This window comes from Tachysurus fulvidraco, chromosome 13 (assembly GCF_022655615.1).
Source record: "Tachysurus fulvidraco isolate hzauxx_2018 chromosome 13, HZAU_PFXX_2.0, whole genome shotgun sequence".
Lineage (NCBI taxonomy): Eukaryota > Metazoa > Chordata > Actinopteri > Siluriformes > Bagridae > Tachysurus > Tachysurus fulvidraco.
The window spans coordinates 23,537,340-23,559,839 of record NC_062530.1 but is presented as its reverse complement, the minus strand read 5'-3'; the positions used below and the strand labels follow the sequence as shown (position 1 = coordinate 23,559,839).

The 22,500-nt window shown below is 41.0% G+C and overlaps 1 protein-coding gene across 9 annotated transcripts in view; it reads right to left on the bottom strand.

Moving 5' to 3' along the window:
• Window positions 1–22,500, bottom strand: part of gramd1bb (GRAM domain containing 1Bb) — an 81,077-nt gene that overhangs the window by 8,256 nt on the left and 50,321 nt on the right. For 5 of the 9 annotated variants that reach the window (XM_027161768.2, XM_027161777.2, XM_047822505.1 and 2 more), the window contains 14 exons: window positions 21,645–21,858; window positions 17,405–17,425; window positions 10,512–10,532; window positions 4,882–4,966; window positions 4,648–4,751; window positions 4,464–4,559; window positions 4,188–4,268; window positions 3,254–3,369; window positions 2,907–3,069; window positions 2,617–2,812; window positions 2,108–2,254; window positions 1,830–1,948; window positions 1,303–1,445; window positions 865–968 (listed from right to left, as the gene is read on the bottom strand). In XM_027161768.2, the coding sequence (XP_027017569.1) occupies window positions 865–968; window positions 1,303–1,445; window positions 1,830–1,948; window positions 2,108–2,254; window positions 2,617–2,812; window positions 2,907–3,069; window positions 3,254–3,369; window positions 4,188–4,268; window positions 4,464–4,559; window positions 4,648–4,751; window positions 4,882–4,966; window positions 10,512–10,532; window positions 17,405–17,425; window positions 21,645–21,858 (1,610 nt within the window). Of the gene's footprint in view, window positions 1–864; window positions 969–1,302; window positions 1,446–1,829; window positions 1,949–2,107; window positions 2,255–2,616; window positions 2,813–2,906; window positions 3,070–3,253; window positions 3,370–4,187; window positions 4,269–4,463; window positions 4,560–4,647; window positions 4,752–4,881; window positions 4,967–7,138; window positions 8,653–10,511; window positions 10,533–17,404; window positions 17,426–21,644; window positions 21,859–22,500 lie in introns of those variants that run through there. The other 4 variants (XM_027161773.2, XM_027161779.2, XM_027161780.2 and 1 more) reach the window with 2 other exon arrangements.

Sequence of the window (22,500 nt, the reverse complement as noted above, 5' to 3'; positions counted from 1 at the left end):
TTAACAAAATGTTTAACTGGAGGTTACCAAAGATCAGAAGGTGAAAATTAAGCTCAAAACGCTAAATTTCCCAAAAAACGCCACCTCGACATGGAAATCCTATTCGGAATGTCAGGAAGGTCTCCTTAATCCAGCGTTGACATCCCCCAAAGTGGGGGAGTGGGGGCGGGGGTCGCAAAATGATTCCTTTACTTTACTTTACTCCAAAAACTTTATTTATTTATTTATTTATTTATTTTTTAATTATTTATTTTTTTATATGTTAAAAAAGGTTGTAATGATGTGAGTATAAATGTAGGATGATTAAAATAATCTGGTAATAAAACTTTGTTTGCTCCGATTAATTACGACAGTTAAGTGACGGCGTCGATCACAATTTACAGCACAACAACACGCGCTAGCTAGACGCGCATTTGGTGTTTTGCTAAACAGCGATGGGTCTATTTTGAGATGTAAGCTTGATGAAAAATGAAACAGTGGTTATGAAGTTATAATTGTTCCAAGGTGCCAGCTGTTTGTATTCAGTCTGTAAGCATTTCACAGTTATGGGATGTCTTTGTTTTTGTCCACATTTTTAGTTAATAAAATAGCCTGGCTTAGAGATTGTGTTCCTTTTTTGTTTTAGCTCTGTCAGTCTGTAACCATATCGCAAATCCTCACAAGCTGTTGGAGGAAAACACAGAGAGGAGAAAGAAGGGGTGGTGGTGGTGGTGGTGGTCATGGGTCATCAGCAGTATAATATTGGGGGTCACAGTCTGAAACGTTTGGGAACCCCTGTATTAAATCACTCCCGTCATCATCTCTTGGAAGCTGAGCTATTGGACTAACAATAAAACCTGTGCATGATCTGAGTGTTCTGCCCACCGAGGCTCCTGAAGTTCTCCTCCAATCCGCTCCAGAAGTTCTTCTCGATGAAACCTTTGACCAGTCCCCAAGGCTGCTTCCTGTATCGCAGCTCTGTAGAAACCCTGCAGCAAACAATGAGATCACTTTAAAGCTTGATTATTACAGGTCTACAAAATAAAAGACATTTTCCAAAATATCTGTCTTACGAATGACAAAAATCTAGGAAACGAAGGAGTTAAATAAATCTGACAGACTCTGTTAGTTATTATAGAATGACATCACTGAGTTTGTCCATTTATAGTTTATCGTTTCCTGTGATCACGTACGTTAATACGTCTCCCTGTTTCCAGTTTATTTCAACAAAAAAATGGAAGCTTGTCACGGTACTGGGAAACTATTTGTAGATTCGTATTATTTTAGATTGGACCAGAAAGCAATTGGCTGAATATAATGTACCTGAGCCGACACTTGTTCTTGGCCACGCGAGTGAGTGTGTAGCGGTTGAGTGTGTAGAAATAGTCGTGATAAGGAACATCGTGAGTGACAACTTCTGCATCGATGATGTAACACTCTTTCTCCTGGCTGGCTTTGTACAGAGTCTAATTATCAGAGAGAGAGGAAGTGAGAGAGAGAGAGAGAGAGAGAGAGAGAGAGAGAGAGAGAGAGAGAGAGAGAGAGAGAGAGAGAGAGAGAAAGGGAGAGAGAGAGAGAGAGAGAGAGAAAGAGAGAGAGAAAAAAAGAGAAAGAGAGAGAGAGAGAGAGAGAAAGAGAGAGAGAGAGAGAGAGAGAGAGAGAGAGAGAGAGAGAGAGAGAGAGAGAGAGAGAGAGAGAGAGAAAGTGAGAGAGTTTACCAACACATATGGAACATATATATTTAGGAACAAATATATAGAGTGTGAAATGTCTTCTTCTGTGTGTGTGTGTGTGTGTGTGTGTGTGTGTGTGTGTGTGTGTGTGTGTGTGTGTGTGTGTTTAAAGCTGACCTGTGTCTCGCTGACATTGGCTGTTTTGGGAGCCAGTGGGTTGGAGAGTGAGATGGTGTACATGATTTCTCTCCTCTGGTTCCCTGCTTCCTCTTTCTTCCAAGGCTGGAACACTACATCTGTGTTTGTGTGTGTGTGTGTGTGTGTGTGTGTGTGTGTGTGTGTGTGTGTGTGTGTGTGTAGGAGGGCAGAAATCCAGAGCAACTTATAAATAAAAACAAAAAAGTTGTATTTCTGTATGAACACGCTGTCTACGGTGTGCAGGTAAATGAACAAACCTGTGAATCTGCGCTGCTCCATGAAGTCTGCCATGAACTGCGACTCGGTGAAGAGGAACGAGTACATTTTATCCACGCTGAATTTAAACACCTCATTAATGTACTGACGCCCGTTTAGGTCATCATGGAACGCCTGTACCTCCACTTCTGAGCACACACACACACGATATACATATGGACGAGTTGGTACTGGTGTACTGTGCATTTTAGAATGAACTACACTTCCTGTAAATATATTGCTGCTCATATACAGTATATGGTATGATATTTAACAAATTTATATGGTTTAAGTTCCCAAAATATAAACAAACTATGCATCCCTGACCAGGGCAGCAGTTCCTCAGGAGGAATCAATCCATCTTTGTTGCATCTCATAGGATCTCGGTGCCAATGTGTACCTTTAATACCCACGTTAACCTGTGAACGTTTCTGCCGAGGACTCGCCTCCTATTTGCCTATGCATTTTTATCTGTTTAGAATTTGTTGTTCGGTCAAAATAATGCGCAGACCTTCGTCGTCTGTGTCAGACGAATCGCTGAGCTCGGTCGGGATATCTTCGTTATCGTTGAAGTCGAGAGAAGGCGAAGACACGGGACCCAGCTGTCGCTCTGCAGGCTCGCAGGTCTTCTCGTCAGTCAGCAGAGGCAACGTGAGGAGCTCCGGGTCGGGCAGACAGTCCGTGTACTCCTCGGGAGCAAGCGCAAACTGCAACCAGCAGAGAGCACTATTTTACACACAGACCGCAAGGTGCTAGTATTCAGCATACAGACAGGTAGTGGAACGGTGTGTTTGTACTCACAGCCAGAGGCAGGTCTGTGCTGCTGGGCATGGATGTGATGGTGGAGTTTGTGATTGACCTCTTGTGTGACTGTGGGCTGCTGTCCTGCTTATTCTCTCCGCTGCTCTTAGATGAGTTATCATTACTGACCTCGTTCTCTTCAGCAGGGATCTCTTCAGAGTAACTAGAATGCACACACACACACACACACACACACACACACACACACACACACACACACACACACACACACACACACACACACACACACAGGGTTGAATGTCAGGAATGTCTATAAGTTTATAGTATATGAGTAACCAGTGTGTTTTATGAATCATGTGTGTTATGTGTTAGTTGTGTGTGTTTACCCCATAGTGTTAAAGTCATCATCGGGGGGAACGTAGTCTTCATCGTCACTGGTCAGCCCGAGCTCGTTACCATAGCACTGATGCACAAAGTGCCACAGTTCCTTCGGACACAGGGGCTGTAGAGAGAGCGAGAGCGAGCGAGAGAGAACGAGAGAGGGAGAAGATCCATCAGAACACATCATGCTACACAAAGCTTCACAAATGATTTGCATTTTGTTGCCTAGCACTAAATTACGATAAGCAAACATACAGTAGAGATCATTTTCAGGATAAGGACGTCTGCCGGTTAAGTTAACCGCTAGTTAAAGGCATCTTGATGCTAGAATGACTTAATTTTTAATAAGTTAATTTTTAAAAAGTTCGGAATCTCTCCTTATGAGCAGATCAGATGATGTGAGGTGGAATATTACAGTGTAAGTATGAAGCAAGTGTGAAATCCAATCATTTCATCAGTTTGAAACAGGAGAGTACAAAAAGCACAATATTAAAGAAGAAATTGTTTAATGTCATAAATTTGACGCATTTCGGGATGTGTGTATATATATATATATATATACGGTATATAGATGTATATATTCATAATGACATTCCTTTTGTACAGCTATATCTGTCATACCACTACATACTGTATCATACTTATATAAAAACCACACTATATAAACCCTTATTCAGTTACATGTACATATTACTACACCTTCTGTATAACCTCATACCCTTATTTATTACACTGCCACTTGTAAATAAGCTATCTATGCACTTCTGGTTAGATGCTAACTGCATTTCATTGGCTCTGTACATGTACCTTGCACAATGACAATAAAGTTGAATCTAATCTAATCTGATCTAATCTAATCTAATCTGATCTAATCTAATCTAATCTAATCTGTTTCCTTTACAGTGTGTTAGGGGACGCGTCAATGGCTCGTGCATGTACCTTATCCAGCAGAGCGTTCTGCCAGAGCCGGAACATCATCATGTACGTCCTGTCCCTCGCCCCGAACGATGTGAAGAAGTGCTGGAGTAGAGACAGAGAATAGAGATGGTTGTGTATATGCTAACATCAAATATGGAATAACTGAAAGATATTTGCATAAATGTAACTTTCGAATGTTATTATAAAACAACAAACGTGAGCCGCTGACCAATAGATAACTCATCTTGTCCTCTCTAACCCTGCTTCTTGCTTGTGATTATAGAGTCCTGCTGTTACCTTCTCAGAGTCTGTGCACACTTGGATGGCATTGGGAATGAGACGCGCCGTCTTTTCTTTAGTCATGGAGCAAATGTCCTTCAGACGCACCGTCAGCTACACACAGAAACACACCATGAATCCTGCTTTATTAACCGGTTACGTAACCGTAATCCCTTTTAGATCGAATAAGAAAGACTCGTACTAGTGTCTCCCAGCGGAAGATGTTGCTATAGAAACAGATCCAGTTCTCGGAGAGGTAGAGTCTTCCCTGCAGGAGGATGTCCCTCTGCAGAGCACAGGAGTAGTCTAAAAAGGGTCAAAGGTCAAATATTAATGCTTACTGTCAAAATTATAGCCAATATATTCATTTTATTAGTAATTATTTAGGTACTGTAGGTTAAATGTGTTTCTTGGAGTGTGTGTCTACAGTACGTACCCACAATGAGGCGCTCTGTATCCGGGAGCTGTTTGAAGAGCTTCCTGAAGTCTTCATTTCGCTGCTTATAGGTGGGGCTGAGAACCTGTACGAGACATGGACATGACAAGACGTGAGGACGCGCCGAACTCGTGCACTGAGCTCAACCCTGTCGCTTTGAGAGAAAGCATGTTGTCATGGTACGACAGGAAGAGAACACTTTAAAGCGTGCTTTAAAATGAAAAATAATCATCTCCGGTGTTTTCTGGCCACATCACCCCGATTAACCTGATTAACACCATTTCCCCAGGTGATATATTCATCTCATTAAACATCACCTTTCAAGCTGAAGTCGAACAAGGAGTCGGTGTCGATACGGCACACAAAGAACGGAGACAAACGTCCATAAGGGTTATCACAGGAGCTGCCCTTTGGAAATGTCATGATGACTCAGAGCTGAGATAACATCTGTCGGTGCATCAACTGGTGGAACATGTGAACAGCAAACCGCTGCGTACTGTAATCTTATCTAAACAACGCTTTTGTAAAGCCTTACGCAGAATTTTTTTTAAAATCCTTATAAATAACTAAACATTTTACCTTCGGTCTAATCAACCGTCAGTAACACTGTAACAGACAGGAATGATAAGAATGACAAGAACGTTGGTGTTTCCCTGTAATATGGAATGCAAAACTCACTAATAAGCATTTACAGCATCTATAAGCATCTGTATTATAATTACAGCTGTATCAGCACTCAAACGATATAACACTCAAACAATATAACCTTGGGAGGACACAAAAGTAAGGCATTTCCAGATGCTTGAGATTCTTCTGCTGGGTTTTTGCACAATAAGACAGTGAGAAACTAACAAGGCTGGTAAAACATGACCGCAAATGTACCTCTTACACAAAGGTCCTCCTGTATTTGAAAGGCTAAGCTGTACAGCTTTGAAGCTAAATTTAGAAACAGATTAGCCTGAAAAATTCATGTGTCACATAAATATTTCTTGACTCATTCTACTGTCGTAAGACTTGGATTAAAACTAGACAATTAGATTTGTTGGCTTTGACAAAAGTATTCGCAAAGGCTGGTGCTTTTTGAAGGCGAATGGTCATAAGGGTTAGTGTTAATTTTGGAGGCAAGTGGACAGAAAGCTAGGGTGCCAAAACATTTAGAGGTAATTGGAGACGAGCATGTGATGCCATCTGAATACTCTTGAGGAAGTTTCCCACATTGGAGTCTTTTGATATGTCACATTTCCATGTTGTGCTAATTTTTTATTCACGTGATGTCACGTGACCAGAATACCTGTGAGGAAGTTCTCCTCACTGTTCTGAGTGTTTTGATATGTCACATGTCCATGTTGGAAAAGGTTATTTGATTTTGCATATTTTGGGGGCGGGGCTGCGGGACAACCGAAAGGCCAGTCGGTACACCAATTTAAACCTTTGTTCAGAGTATCACCCTAAAGGAGCTGGCCGAGTTTGGTGTAGATAGTTCGAAAGCTGGCCGAGTTATAAACCTAAAGACATTTTATAATGGGAGTCTATGTGAAAGGCCATTTTGAGACCCGGTACCGGAAGTACCGAAACTCGGATCGCTTAGAAAAGTAATAACAACAAACTTCAGACCGGGGTCTATAACATATCCAAATTTGGTACATGTGGCTCGAAAGCTCTAGGAGGAGTAGCAATTAATATAAAGTTATCTAAAAAAAAATACCTCCAGTAGCATAACAGAATGTTAACACAATAAGTTGGTATCTCAGGAGAGACGTAAACGTTAAATACTTGCTAGATACATATTCGATGTGACCTTCTTCTCTACGTGACTAGTGCTTGATGGTGTAATTTTCACTACAAAACATCAACTAAATCGTCCACAGCACCTCCATCTAAAGTTCTCGTGCTACACAGACCACACCAAGAATAAAACCACCACTGTCCATTCCATCACCCAAACCGGTTCAATTACATCTACACAATAGTAGTAGTGGTTGTAGAGGGATGTGGTTGTCTAGTGGGTAAGGTGTGAGTTCAAATCCCAAATCACCAAGCTGCCACTGGTGGACACCCGAGCAAGCAATTAATCTTTCAACCGATATGATAACCGATCGCTCAGGTGTAAAAATGAGATAAAAATGTAAGTCGCTTTGGACAAGGGCGTCTGCCAAATGCCATAAATGTAAATGTAATGACCCTTCTGTAGTTAATCATCTGTAGAAATCCCTCTCCACCTTTTACACCTTTAAGTCCAAACAATTTGGCAACTCACAGCTGGGATGTCCTCGTCTTCCTGGTCCTCCACCTCTGACTGGGTTTCCGTGGAACTCCGTGGAAGGCTGTAAGGCACCGCTGAGCCCTGCAGCAGCAGCAACCTGCCAAGAGTCTCCTCCAGCTCCAGCAAGATTTCCCAGTCCATCTGAGAACCTTCCATTATAAAATCTAACACCTTCAAGCACCACTGGCACTCACCAGTCTCACAACGGCAGGTCGAGATATGTTTCAGGATGCCATGGGCGTATAATTCCGGGTTCAAAATGCTAGCCAGCCTTCTGATTATTCCAAGTCCCAGATAGAGTGTGGAGTTTTTAGAGAAGAGATGATCTCCACCTGATCGTACAGTCTGCTCTGGAAGAGTCTGTGCTAACTAGTGCCACATGATTCCAGTGTTTGTCACACACCCAAGCATAATCGGTGGCCAATGACCTATAGTAACCCCAGCAGACAGATCAGTTATTATGCTTGTTTGTTCTTCTTCTCGCTGGGGGAGTGTGTGAGTGCCTTAAAGCACCAAGTCTCATTCATCTCTTCCTTGACTTGGCAGAAACATTTATAGTTTGTTTTTCAAGTCTGGTCTGTTTACTTTTTGTCCCCCGTCTCGAGTTACAAAGAGTAATCTTCTGCTCAAACTTCAGATTGGATGAATGCTCAGCACTCACATGGTCTTTAACAGCACCAGTACTGATACTGCTGGTTCTCCAAGAAGGAAACACGTTCTACCGCATTCAGCTGCTGTGAATTCCTCAGAAATGCTCAGGATACGTTTCAGCTTCTGATCTCTTCTCTCTCTTCTTGATTTCTCCAGCTGCTTCTCAAACACCAGTTTCAAATTCTATATCCACAGGTTCTCTGATCCTAAGCTGAAGATAACCGATCACAGTGAGTCATGTGACCTCTGCGATTCCCAGCCTAGATGAGTTTTACTATGCAAAGCAAAACCCGACAGGAGAAATTCAAATATTTTCGTCGCTATCTCTCATTGCGATGAAACGCACATTGAGCGAGAAGTCTTTTCTGGCGATGTTAAAATTTCTGTGACTGTCATTCCGTCGAGTCGATCGAGTGTCTTTTCAGATAAAACACAGCTAATACAAAAATAAACTCATACGAAGTGAATATGAACAGTTCGTCTGCAAGTTTCTTCTTTAGGGTGATGTTCTATGTGGGAGTATCTGAGTATCTTTTGTGTTGTACCGGGAGACAATTGTGTAAAGTTGGTTACTCATTAACTCTAAGGACAAACAAAAAGAGCTCTCCGAGGCTGGTACCAGGAGCAGCCATCGTGACACTACAATAAAGACATCTATCTGACTCACATACACATCAGTGTACACACATTACATAGGTCTGTCTGTCTGTCTGTCTGTCTGTCTGTCTGTCTGTCTGTCTATCTCTACAGTACATACACACCAATATATTATCCGGACTATGAATGTACTCGATACATGGATACATAATACACACTCCTCTACCAGGTGAATATGATACACACTCCTCTACCAGGTGAATATGATACACACTCCTCTACCAGGTGAATATGATACACACTCCTCTACCAGGTGAATATGATACACACTCCTCTACCAGGTGAATATGATACACACTCCTCTACCAGGTGAATATGATACACACTCCTCTACCAGGTGAATATGATACACACTCCTCTACCAGGTGAATATGATACACACTCCTCTACCAGGTGAATATGGGCTCAGAACTCATTTGTGGACGGTTGAGCTGTAATCACAGAAACACTCAGTGCCATGGGAGATCATCATGGCCCATAACCACACACCCACACACCCACCCACACACACACACACACACACACACACACACACACACACACACACACACACACACACCCACACACAGTCTTATCTAACATCATTTACTGCATCAAGTAACATCTTAAAAGTAGCATTAGCGTAGCATACCTAACGCTAACAGCGAGGTAACACTGTATGAATGTTACATTCTGCTAACTCATAAATTTGTAAATTCTTCTCAACTCCTACTTGAGAAATACTACAACTTTATACTCATCAAACATACAGACACATCGTGTCTATAAAATTGTGGCATATGCACAACACTCATCTGATAGATGGCTAGCGTGACGCTAACATAAGCCGCACATGGAACGCCACCTAATGTTTACTCAATCTATTACTAAGAATTAAGGTAAATGAACAAAAGATTAATGATTTAATCACAAGGTGTTTCATAATGCTGATTATTTACTGCAATTTGGACATTTATAGATATCGTTTGGAATTACTTTATCTTTAGAACGTGTTATTAAGACTCAGTGTTGAACTTCGCCACCGCAGTGTCTTGATGTTTATCATGGTGTTTATTGTGAACTGAATTTTAAATGGTTAATGTGTGTTTTGTACATGTTAATGTGCACTAACTGATATGAATCTGTTAATGGATATTAAAGTTAAAGTTAAATGTTACCAGGAAAAGGAGGAGAGTGATAGATGAATACAGGATTACAGGAAATAAAGGCATAACATGTAAAAGTGCATGAAGACGTGCAGTGCAGCTGCTCCACCTAGTGGCATGTGGCTCAAATATTCTGAACACAGACACACGCACACGCACACACACACACAAGAATAATCACACAGACAGACACACACACAGACAGAGAATTACACACTCACACATATACGTACACACACAATCAGACAAAAACACGCACACACACACACACACACACACACACACACACACACACACACACACACACACACACACACATGCACAAGAATACACACAAACTTTCACACACAAACAACACACTCAAACACAGACACACACACACAAACGCACGTACCCACACACAGACACACTCTCACACACAAACACACACTTAAACATGCACATATACACTCTCACACACACACACACACACACACACACACACACACACACACACACACACACACACACACACACACACACACACACACACACACACAGACACACATATATATGCTCATACACACAAAAACAAATGCTCGGACTTACACACATACATGCACGCACTCACACATACACACACGCTCACAAATACGCGCACACACACACTGAGTCCATTTCCAAGGTTAATGGTTAATTATTAATTATTAAATTACACATCGTTCTGGTAAATGCATGAGTAACACACGTGTTACACACATGTGTGCAGAAAATTATGCTACCACTGTGTAATTGTTATGAGAAAGCCCGAGGTACACGCGTGCACACACACACACACACACACACACACACACACACACACACACACACACACACACACACACACACACACACACACACACACACACACTTAAAAAACAAGAAATGTTACTTACATTGTACCAGCTCTGACTTTTCTGTGAAAGAGACAGAGAAAAACAAGTTTGAGAGTGAAGCAGGTGCTATAAAACACACACACACACACACACACACACACACACACACACACACACACACACACACACACACACACACACTTTCCCCTCAGTAGTGATGTCACTAGAGGACGCCATAACATCAACTCTACATGAAAAAAAAAACAACAAAAAACTCTGTTGCACAGTGTGTTAATTTCTGCTGACAAACAGAATGGAACCAAAACACAACCAGTCTGTAAACAGACAAACTGTGTCTTAAGGAAGGAATAAACCACTTGCTGTGCAGTTATAATTACATATTACTTATAATGTTGTGGAACGTCCATGAAGCCATGAAGCTCTAAACAGCTGTTCCTCAAAGTCATTTGGTGTCAAGCTGCATAAAGGATGAACAGGCTGAGAGAGTGAGAGAAAGAAAGAGAGAGAGAGAGAGAGAGAGAGAGAGAGAGAGAGAGAGAGAGAGAGAGAGAGAGAGGGAACATTTATTTGAATATGGCTCCATCGTACAATCATCTTTCTGACTCTGAAGATCAATTACCTTCATGTCCTCTTTTAACACATCCATATATCTCCTCTTTGTCCTTCCTCTTGACCTCTTACCTGGCAGCTCCATCTCCAACATCCTTCTACCAATATAACCATCTCCCTCTTCTGTACATGTCCAAACCATCTCAATCTAGTCTCTCTTACCTTGTCCTCAAAACAGCCAACCTGAACCGTCCCTCTGATGTGCTTGTTCCTAATCCTGTCCATAATCGTCACTCCTAAAGAGAACCTCAACATCCTCATCGCTGCTACCTCCATCTCTGCCTCATGGCTTTTCCTCACTGCTACAGTCTCTAACCCATACAGCATAGACAGCATTGCTGGTCTCACTACTGGCTTCTACACCTTTCCTGTGATTCTTGCTGACACTTTTCTCCACCCACTCCAACCCACCTGCACTCCTCTTCACCTCTTTTCTACACTCCCGTCACACTGGACGGTTGACACCAAATACTTAAACTCCTGCACCTTCTTGACCTCAGCGTCATGTAACCTCACAGTTCTACTTCCCTCCCTCTCGTTCAAACACATGCATTCGAAGATGCAGTGCAGCTCCTTCTGACCATCTGTGTACTTCTCCATTAACGTTCTCAGAGCAGAAATTGCATCAGTAGTGCTCTTTCTGGGCATAAAGCCATACTGCTGTTCACAAATATCCACTTCCTTCCTTATCCCAGCTTCCACTACTCTTTCCCATAGCTTCATTGTGTGGCTCATCAACTTTATTCCTCTGTACTTGCTACAAATCTGCACATCACCCTCGTTCTTAAAGATCTGCACTAGAACACTTCTCTTCCATTCCTCAGGCATCTTCTCACTCTCTAAAATCCTGTTAAACAATCTAGATAGAAACTCCACTGCTGTCTCTCCTAGACACTTCCACACCTCCACAGGCATGTCGTATGGACCAACAGCTTTCCACACTTGATTCACCTCAGAACCTTTCTAATCTTTCCCATTTCCCGCTCTACGGTATTCACCTCTTCCTCCCGTCTTTCCCTCTCGTTTTCCTCGTTCATCAGCTCCTCAAATTATTCCTTCCATCTTCACTGCACACTCTCCTCATGTGTGCACCTTTCCATCTCTATATTTAATCACCCTTATCTGTTGCACATCCTTCCCATCTCTACCTTTCTGTCTCGCTAATCCTGTGCACTTTCTTCAGTCCTTTTTACATCCTGCTTCTTTTCAGCTAGCCTCTTCCTCTGAAAGCTGTACTTCCTCGTTCCACCACGTTTCCTTATCTCCTTTTTCCCTTCCAGATGACAAACCTAGCAGCCTCCTATCGTTCTCCCTGATCACTTCTGTTCTAGATTCTCGGTCATCTGAAAGCTCTTCCTGACCACCCAAAGCCTGTCCCAGCTTCTGTCTTAATTCCTCACACCATTCTTCCTTTTTGAACTTCCACCACTTGTTCTTCTTTTCTATCTTTCCTCTCCTCTTCTTCCTGACCACCAGACACATCTTACACATCACCATCTGCTGCTGTCTTGCTACACTCTCTCCTACAACCACTTAGCAGTCACTAATCTTTCTCAGATTGCGTCATCTACCTAGAATGTATTCTACCTGTCTATGATATTCTATGTTCCTCTCTCTTCTAAAAATAAGTGTTAACTACAGCCATTTCCATCCACTGTCCTTAACACCGAACCTGCCCCTCACCTCCTCATCACCTCTGTTTCCCTCACCAACATGCCCATCACCTCATGTAACACACTCTAGAATCTTTCCTTCTTTTCTAACTCACAGCCTACTCTTAAGTAAGAGGCTACTCTTAGCGCCATTGATAATGTACCTTAAGTTTACTAATGTTTAATACACCTTTACTTTACCGCAATATGATCAATTATCAGCACACATGATAGTAGGTAGCTATATGCTAAGGCTAACTTTTTTCTGTGTTAATGATAAAATAATGTTCTGTACTTTCTCGATCACAACCTCCGTTTATACAGATTACACGGAGCCGCACGTAGGCGTTTTATTCGCCGCGTTTGGATGCCAATGTAGGTTAACAAAGCCATGAGCATTAACAGTAAAGCAACATCCGCTGCTGCCCTAACGTTGCTGTGTAACGTGACACTATACAGTGACGTCAGACTCGGCGCTGTGACGGCTCTCTAACTGATGGAAAGGCAAACCGGTTCTTAGAAGGTTCGCCAGTGGAACCAACACCAGCGCTAGTTTTGAACCAGCACTCGGTTCTTTTTGGTGGAAAAGGGGTACCACTCATCCTTCAGGATCACTCCTACCCCATTTCTCTTCCTATAATAAAACAGTTTGTATCTCCCTCCAATACGACCTATTTTGCTCCCCTTCCAGCTGGTCTCCTGCCCTCACAGTATATCTACCTCTTCCTTCTCTCCATCATGTCTGCTATCTCTCTACCTTTCCCTGCCATTGTATGAGATGTGCTAACATCTGTATGTACACGGTATATATAGTTTCTACACTGTGTCAGAGATGTAATCTCTATTATGATCGGTCACAAAAATAATCCCTACACGATCTGATGTGTATCATCTTATTAACTCACTATCATTATTAAATATTGTATACAGTGCATTTCTTCTCCTCTTCACCTTTCAGACATTTTCTCCTCTGATGAAGAAACTCTTAATCCTCTTAAAAGTCCTCCTCACTACTACTAACACTGTTTAACCTTAAGAGCTCTTTTAAGGGTTAAGATGCTTTATATAAAAGAAAACTTTTATCTGTACTAGGATCTTCTCTCTAATCCTAAGAGAAAACACCCACATTTATAAGAATTTTATTAGAATTAGATCACTAGGAGAAACACTATACACTGAGAATTTGCATAAACACAGGCCATGGAGCCAAGCGGAATCTCTCACTGTGTAATGGTTTGGATCCTAAAGTGATGGAAGTGTGGGCTGGTTTCCTCTGGCACTGTGTCAGTGGAAACAAGGGGGGGAGGGGAGAGAGAGAGAGAGAGAGAGAGAGAGAGAGAGAGAGAGAGAGAGAGAGAGAGAGAGAGAGAGAGAGAGAGAGAGAGAGAGAGAGAGAGAGAGACTGGGTGAATGAGAGATCAGAGAGAGAGACTTTGTGAATGAGTGATTAGAGAGAGAGAGAGAGAGAGAGAGAGAGAGAGAGAGAGAGAGAGAGAGAGAGAGAGAGAGACTGGGTGAATGAGTGATCAAACCTGCTGATTGATGCAGAGATGTTGTGAGTGTGTATATGTCTATGAGAGACACACAGAGACACACTGAGGGAGAGACGGCAACTGGGAAGCAAATGATACTGGAGTTAAGGAAGGGTCCTATAGAGCTGGACAGTGATTTTCTCTACATAAAATAGGTTTGAGTTTAATCACTACTTCTAAGCAAAAAAAAGCCAGGACACAAGACTGTGTACTTATCGGCTGCATCCCAAATCGCATCCTCGTGCACTTTTCTGCATTATTTAGCAATGGTAAACCGTGTGTGTTCTCACTGAAAATACCAACAAGAAGTGCCTTCATGCTCTTAGTAAACTAAAATAAAAAAAAAAGGGTTGAATGTTGGATGTAGATGAAGTGGGCGGGGCTACCAGAAGCTGACACCGGTTACGGAAAACAATTCAAGAAGAGCGACGACACTCCGTTGGTCAAGTCGTCTTAGTCTTTTGAATTAGCTCGCGTCATGTGTTTTATTTGTTTAAAAAAATAGTTTAGAATTCGAGACTATTCTACACTTGATGGGGGAGTAAGTGTCAGTGCACAGTGTGGAATACATCATTTGGGATGCAACTGTTGTCTTTTTTCTGTCTTGTGACAGACGCGACAGTTGTTTCCTTATTACCCTAGACATTATAGATTCAGTACTGACCACACATGAATACATTATTCACAATGAACAGAACGTTTTCTAAACAGATACAAATATAGATACGAGTAGGAGGCAGGTTCCTATTTTTTTTCCCATTTTTAAAGCTTGCCAGAAAGATTCACAAGACATCTGGTCGACTATGGTGTGTATCAGGACTAGGATCCTGCAGGAGGCGACGATAAGGCTGTGTTTACCCAGGAACAAAATCTAACCTAAACGCAGGGATAACAAAATGGGGGAAACTGGAAACACTAGGAATAAACTAGGCAGGAAAAGATGAAACAGGGAAATAAAACAAGAACATAAAACATAGGACAGAAACAAGAGACACCGACGACGTCAAGGACAACGAAGCACAAAAGGTATTTACAGGAACAGGTGTGAAGAGGCGGGAAGGGACTAACACACACGAGCACAAAACATCAACAAAGACATGGCACAGAAAATAACCAAACACCGCCAGCATGCCCCCTAGTGTTCGGGCAGGAGATTGTAAAAGCCAACACTGATGAAGGCATGCAGTAAGATATGAACCTCGCAAAAAAAAATAACGTCCGTGTTTATTAACATGTACCTGATGTATTTTATTCATCCTTAGTAAATGCCTGGTCAAGTTTGAGGTAGTTTCAATTAGTCAGCTATGGAAAACTAACTAAAACCATTACATAATAAACTGTACATCTATAACTCGAGTGATGTAGCTGAGGTTTGGGAAATGTCAGAGTTTTCAATGTTTTCTGGGAGCAACACAGTTCAGGTCATGTAGACTTCATGTTTTAACCAAAAACAACATAAAAAGGATATCCGAAGAGTTAAATAGACACGTTTTCTTCTTCCGCAACGTTCTAGCTCGGCGTATTCACTCAGTCCGTATTTTTTTTTTTTTAAAATCTCCGCTCAGACTGTTATTCACAGTCATTTATTTCATTTAAAATCTCTTCTGTCTAAGCTGCTGCTATTCTTATATATGGTCACGTTACAAAATAGGCCCTTTATTATTCACTCAATGGCCAAATTTATCCAGACTACTTATTGTGAATTACACTTGGGGTATTTAATTGTAAAAGTATATTGTTATTGTCTGTAGTAATATGTCTTTTTATTGTCTGTGATTATATGTCTGTTTTTCTCACACCAATCAGGAGTAGCGCTCCTAATTTATAAATAAATGACAATAAAGGCATTCAATTCAATTCAATTCAATTCAATTCGAAACACTCGAATTTCCTCCCTGTTTAGCTCTACTGTAAGGCAGCGGCATGGCAGAGTATGGAAATGATTTGAAATGACTGAAAAAGCAATGCTTACTTTGATCAGGTTTAGTCTGTCATACTGCAGAGGTGAAGTGAAGACAGAATGAAGTCAACAGACAGAACAGAAAAGAGATGGAGCGACTGTTAAAAAGCAGTGACAGTGACAGGCAGGTTTACGGACACATAATGTGCGCATCATTTAAATAGAGACAGAGAACAAACAGACAGAAAGAAATAAGAATAAGAATGAAAGAGAGGTATGAAGCGAACGTGTGAGTGAGCGGCGTGTTAGTCGCGGTAGGGATCTGGAAGGCTGGAGCGGGAGATAGGTGGGTGGGCGGAGAGCTGTGTGTTGACGTGATGGTGGAAGTCCGCTGGAGCGAACCGCACTGCGCTTCAATGCGCTTCAGAAGCATCTGTGTTGTACTGAACGCTGAGAAAAACACTACACTGAGGAAAAGCCCACTCACTACTGAACACAGTAATAACCTACGTTTAATTCTTCAATTTGGTGAGAAAGGGTTGATTAACTTCCTGTAACAGAGGCTCAGCTGCGTGTAATTCGACTCTGATGTTTATATTAAACATCCCAGTGCTAAATATGACTCGTTTCTATAGCAACAGCATACATAGGGACTCACGGTATATGGCTGAACGCCCCGCATACGAACGGATTAGGAAGCGTGCTGTTTAACAAGGAAAGTTTAAATTCGTTCATTTTTATTGATTATATTTTATTCAGGAAAGAATATTTTGTTCTTCGTGGACTCAAAAAGAATTTGTGTACTTTTTTGTTCCCAATAAACTAAGTATATATATGGATAAAAAGTTAAGTAAATAAAAATTATCTTCAGGGTAGAATTCATCATACGAACACAGTAATTCTCACACACACACACACACACACACACACACACACACACACACACACACACACACACACACACACACACACACACACACACACACACACACACAGAAACAAAACACAGCACACATTCACATTGACATACAGTAAGTGTGTGTGTGTGTGTGCATGTGTGTGTGTGAGAGTGTGTGTGTGTGTGTGTGTGTGTGTGTGTGTGTGTGTGTGTGTGTGTGTGTGTGTGTGTGTGTGTGTGTGGTGTAACGCAATAAATTTAACTAGCAGCCATTTGTATGCATCCACACAAGCGTAAAATGAAGGACACACAAACAAACAATGGAAAAGAGAAATGCTTACTTTGGACAGTCGCTTGTGAGACTAGCATGCAGCGAGGAGGAGAAGAAAGAATTCAGAAAAAAATGCAACAGAAAAACAGAATGACAACAAGACAAAAGTGCAAGAGAAAGCAAAAGAGTCACTTTTATATCACAGAGATTTGTCTGTCAAAACCTGACACTGAATGAGGAGGCAAACGGAAAAAAAAAGAAAAGGAAAGGAAAAAAGAACTAAAGCTTAAAAGAAAGTTAAGCATGGAAGATGACAGGATCAGTTTTTGGCACTTAACATACATCATTCCACCCCAGTCTCCCTTTACCCAGTTCTCCATCTATCCATCCATCGATTTATCCATCCATCCATACAACCATCCCTTGCATCTAGGCAGACATTCATCTAAAGTGCATCCAGAAAATATTCACAACGCTTGTAATGTTATAGCCTTATTCCAACATGAATTAAATTCAATATTATCTGTAAGATTCTACAAACAATATCATATAACGTCAATGTGAAAGAAATTTGTTTGAAATCTTTGCACATTCATTACAAATAAAAAAACAATTAATCACATGTACATAATTGTTCACAGCCTTTGCCATGACGCTCAAAACTGAGCTCGGGTGCAATCTGTTTAGGGCGCAAAGGGGCATGAATTGAACCAATCTAGATGAATAAATACTCCTCAAACGGAATGCGTGCTAAAACAAATATACTATATACAATAATCCAGTCAAAAGTTAATTAATTTTTTTTATGTTTTTGAAAGAAGCATCTTATGCTCATTTATTGTGAAATATTATTACATTTAATATTTGAACTTATATTAAGCAAATGATCCTGAACGTTTTTTTTTAACAGGTTCTAAAGATTATGAATAGTCTTTTTAGACAGTTTGTTTTTTCATCTCGGCTAAACGTCTGCTCAGTCGGTGTATTTGTATTTAAAATGGTATAATTTTGTTGCACGATAGCTTACACGAAGCACTAGGAAGTTTTGAATATAACTTTATGTAATACGTAAATACTCACTAAGATGGGCAGAATTGAAGAAATGATGTGTGTTATGTTATGGAGGAATGTACGGTGCATTAGAGCAGTGATCCCCAAACCCCAGGGCCGTGGACCGGTACCGGTCCGTGGACCAAATGTTGCCGGGCTGCCCAAGGAACATAAAATTTTTTCCATTTTATTTACTGTGGTGCATTTCTCTCGGGTTTGTGCGACTTTCCATGGACGAGAGTTTAACCGGGAGCTGAGAGACGTCACCTAAAGCCGCACCAATACCGCGCATGTGCAAAATATCGGGCCGGGTTTAGGTGACGTCTGGAGCTGAGCGGCTGCAAGCGGCAGTGGTGTTGTAGCTTTGGTGGAGAGAAGGTGTGTATCGCTCTTCTCTCTGTTCACCGGTACTTTGTCATGTTTAACAGTGCTTGGTGTACGTGTATATCGTGTTTGCTCAAATTTAACGAAACAGACGTCGTTAGAAAGTTTCCTTGGTAAAGTGCTGAGATTGCCACCACAGCACTTAAATCCCTATTGCCATTTCCGACATGCTATCTGTGTGAAGCGGGGTTTTCTGCAGTGATGGCAACCAAAACAAAACAACGGAATAAACTGGACATAAGCAACACACTTCGGGTGTCATTGTTTCCTATTACCCCAGATGGAACCGTCTCGTTGCAAAGAAACAAGTTCAGGGTTCTCATTGATTTAGCGTTGTAGTGAGTTAATATGATAAATCACTTTATATTTATTTTTTGTGTAACTGTATTTTATTTGAACACATGTTTAAATACATTTAAACTAAAATTATTAAATCAAAACAATCTAAAATATAAACAATCAACCCCGCCCCCGCAACGCCCCCGCCCCGCAGCGGGCCGTGGTAAAATTATCAAACATTGACCGGTCCGCGGCGATAAAAACGTTGGGGAACACTGCATTAGAGGTTATGGCCTCACAAGCCGTGCAGTAGGCGAAGTGCAGTGTGCAGGAGAGGGATTGATGATGAATGTGCAGGAGACAAATTCAACTGAAATTGTAGTAATGCTGGTTGTTTTAACCAAGATTTATCCTGCAAGATTGTATCTTTCAACTACATTTGAGTTCCCTGTTATAAGCTAACCTGCAATTTTGTAAATTACCAGTTAATCCCATTAATTCCCATTTATTCCTGGTAATTCCGTTAAGTTTCCAGCGGTAAAAATTCCAGGAATTTTCCAACCCTAATCCTGTTTCCACAGATCATCCCTGAGATGTTTCTACAACTTGACTGGAGTTACATGTGGTAAAGTCAGTTGATTGGACATTATTTGGAATACTTTCTGGATGCACTGTATTTAGTTGTATAACCCTCTATTTATTATCCGTTTACCTGCTCATCTGTTTAGCCATTCTTTTATTCGTCTATCCAGCTCACTATCTATCTGTTAATCCATTCATCCATTTACCAATCCATCTATTTAACCAGTCAACCATTCATGCTCTTCTCTGTATGTTTATTTATTTATTAACCAACCTGTTAATCCAGTTATTCTTCAAAACATCCATCCATCCATCCATCCATCCATCCATCAATTCATGCATCCATTTATTTACCCAGTCTTTCATCCATTCATGCTCTTCTCTGTCTGTTTATATATCAATTCATCCACCTGTTATTCAAATTAGTCTTTAACCCATCTATCTATCCATCCATCCATCTATCCATTTATTTAGCCACTTTTCCATCCAGCCAGTCATCTCTCCTTCCATACATTTATCCAGCTGTACATTCATTGTGCATCTATTCATCCACCCACCCACCCACCCATCCATCCATCCATTGTCTATTCATGCTCTTCCCTGTCTGACTATTTATCCATCCACCTTTCCGTTATTCCAATTAGTTATCTTTAAATCATTTATCCATCGATCCTTTCATCCATCCATCCATCTAAATATCCAATCAGCCCCCAATCCTTTCGTCCATCTATCTGTTTTGACTTTAGATTCCTTCAGTCATATTGATCATTTGGTATTATGCTAACATTATTTTCTGCTGGAGGTCCAGAATGTAACTGGGTCAGTGGGTGAGATTTTATTTAACTTTGATTACAAGTGTCCACTTGAGCTGTTTGCTTTTCCTGGTAGTCCCATGCAATCAGTACTGGCCCTGCCCTCTGCTTGCGTATGACAGGGTTCACATGGCCAAACGTTCAGCGCTGATGTCATTTCAGTTCAGCTGGACAAAGCTGACCAATGTGAGTAAATTCAGTTCTGGACCTTACTATGGGTGTGACGATGTAATGTAATGTTGAAACCAGCATCCTGACAATTACGTATCTAAAGCAGTTGTACTGTTTCAACAACCAATAGACATACATACAGATCAATAAACAACACACAAAATTATATAATTATACAATATGTGTTACATATAAGCATATTTGTAATTTGAGCCAATTTGGTTAAAAGACATAATAAACATAGATCTATTTATATTTGTATATGGAAAAATTATATGTAACTATTATATTTATACATCGCTATTAAATTATTAAAGCATTTTAATAAGAAGGTGTCGATACTTTGTGTATATCGGCAGCTCAGCTAACAGTTCTGTAGCAACAGTGACCTAGCAACCTCCATCCATAAGCTCCAAAGTTCTTCACCTCTGCGTGTTAAAAAGCCCTGACCCTAAGTCCTCTGTTTTACATGCAGTTGTAACCAAATGGAGTCAACTGCATGTAAAACAGAGGATTTAGGGTCAGGGCTTTTTAACACGCAGAGGTGAAGAGCTTTGGAGCTTATGGATGGAGGTTTTCTGACCGGGCTGTTTACACTTTACGCTGGAGATAACGACAGAAAGCATGCTATTATTAATAAGGGTAAAAAGGGCAAGGCAAACAGGTTGAGGCACAAGGAAGGGGCAGGTGTCTGAGGTGTGTGGACATTGTGCGCCACAATAAATGGATGGATGGATGAAAAGAAAAACTGAAGGTGTTCCAATAAAAAACATGTCTGTATATATATATATATATATATATATATATATATATATATATATATATATATATATATATATATATAAACACACACACACACACACACAAATAAATATATATATATATATATATATATATATACATATATTTATACAAACACACAGAGAGAGAGCGGGAAACAGACATGTTTTTTTTATTTATTACATATTTATATTGATAGCTTCTACACTACTCTGTAAGAAAGGATCTATGTTAGCAAGAACACCTCCTCACCTTGGAGTTTTTCGAGCTGCTGCGTGTGGACTGAGCCGAGTACGCTCGGGTGACCAGTTGCTCTGGGGTAGAGGGTGACTTAGAGGTGTCAGAGTGTTCAGAGCCCTTCTCCACCATGTTCTCTCCCTCCAAACTCGGCACAGTGGGCGAGCGACAGCGCTTCCGCAACACCGGAGAGCAAGCGGGACTGCTCCGGGTGGAATTACTGGCAGTGCTGGAGAGAAAGAACAGAGAGATGGAGATGGTGGAGAGAGAGAGAGAGAGAGAGAGAGAGAGAGAGAGAAAACTATTAGCAAATTTTGCTAACTTTAACTATATACATTCACTGCACTAACGTATATGGTGTATATACAATATGTTTAAAAAGGTCAGCGGCAAAGTATTAGCAGATCTGTAAAGTTGACATGTACTGTATTTAAGCAAACATGACCATTCAAAAATGAGCATTTTTGTTCTTAACGATAATGTAGAATTATTCATTCGTTAACTTTTTCCATTTTATCTTAAGGGTGTGCAAACATTTGCATTCAACTGTACTATGTCAAGAGAAAAACACTAAATTTCTTTTTCTTCTGGGTTCCTAATTCACACTACACATGTATACACACACACACACACACACACACACACACACACACACACACACACACACACACACACACACACACACACACACACAGACACACACCATGCCTGCTTTGTAACCTTGTTGCTCATTCTAACCCTCCCAAACACAACAGATGGTAAACACCTCCTCTAGTTTCATTCAGAGCCGAACCAGCCACTCAATGCTCCTTATGTAACTGCTTACATCACAACCAGCAAATCACATGATTTCTAAACCTCTCTAGTATTT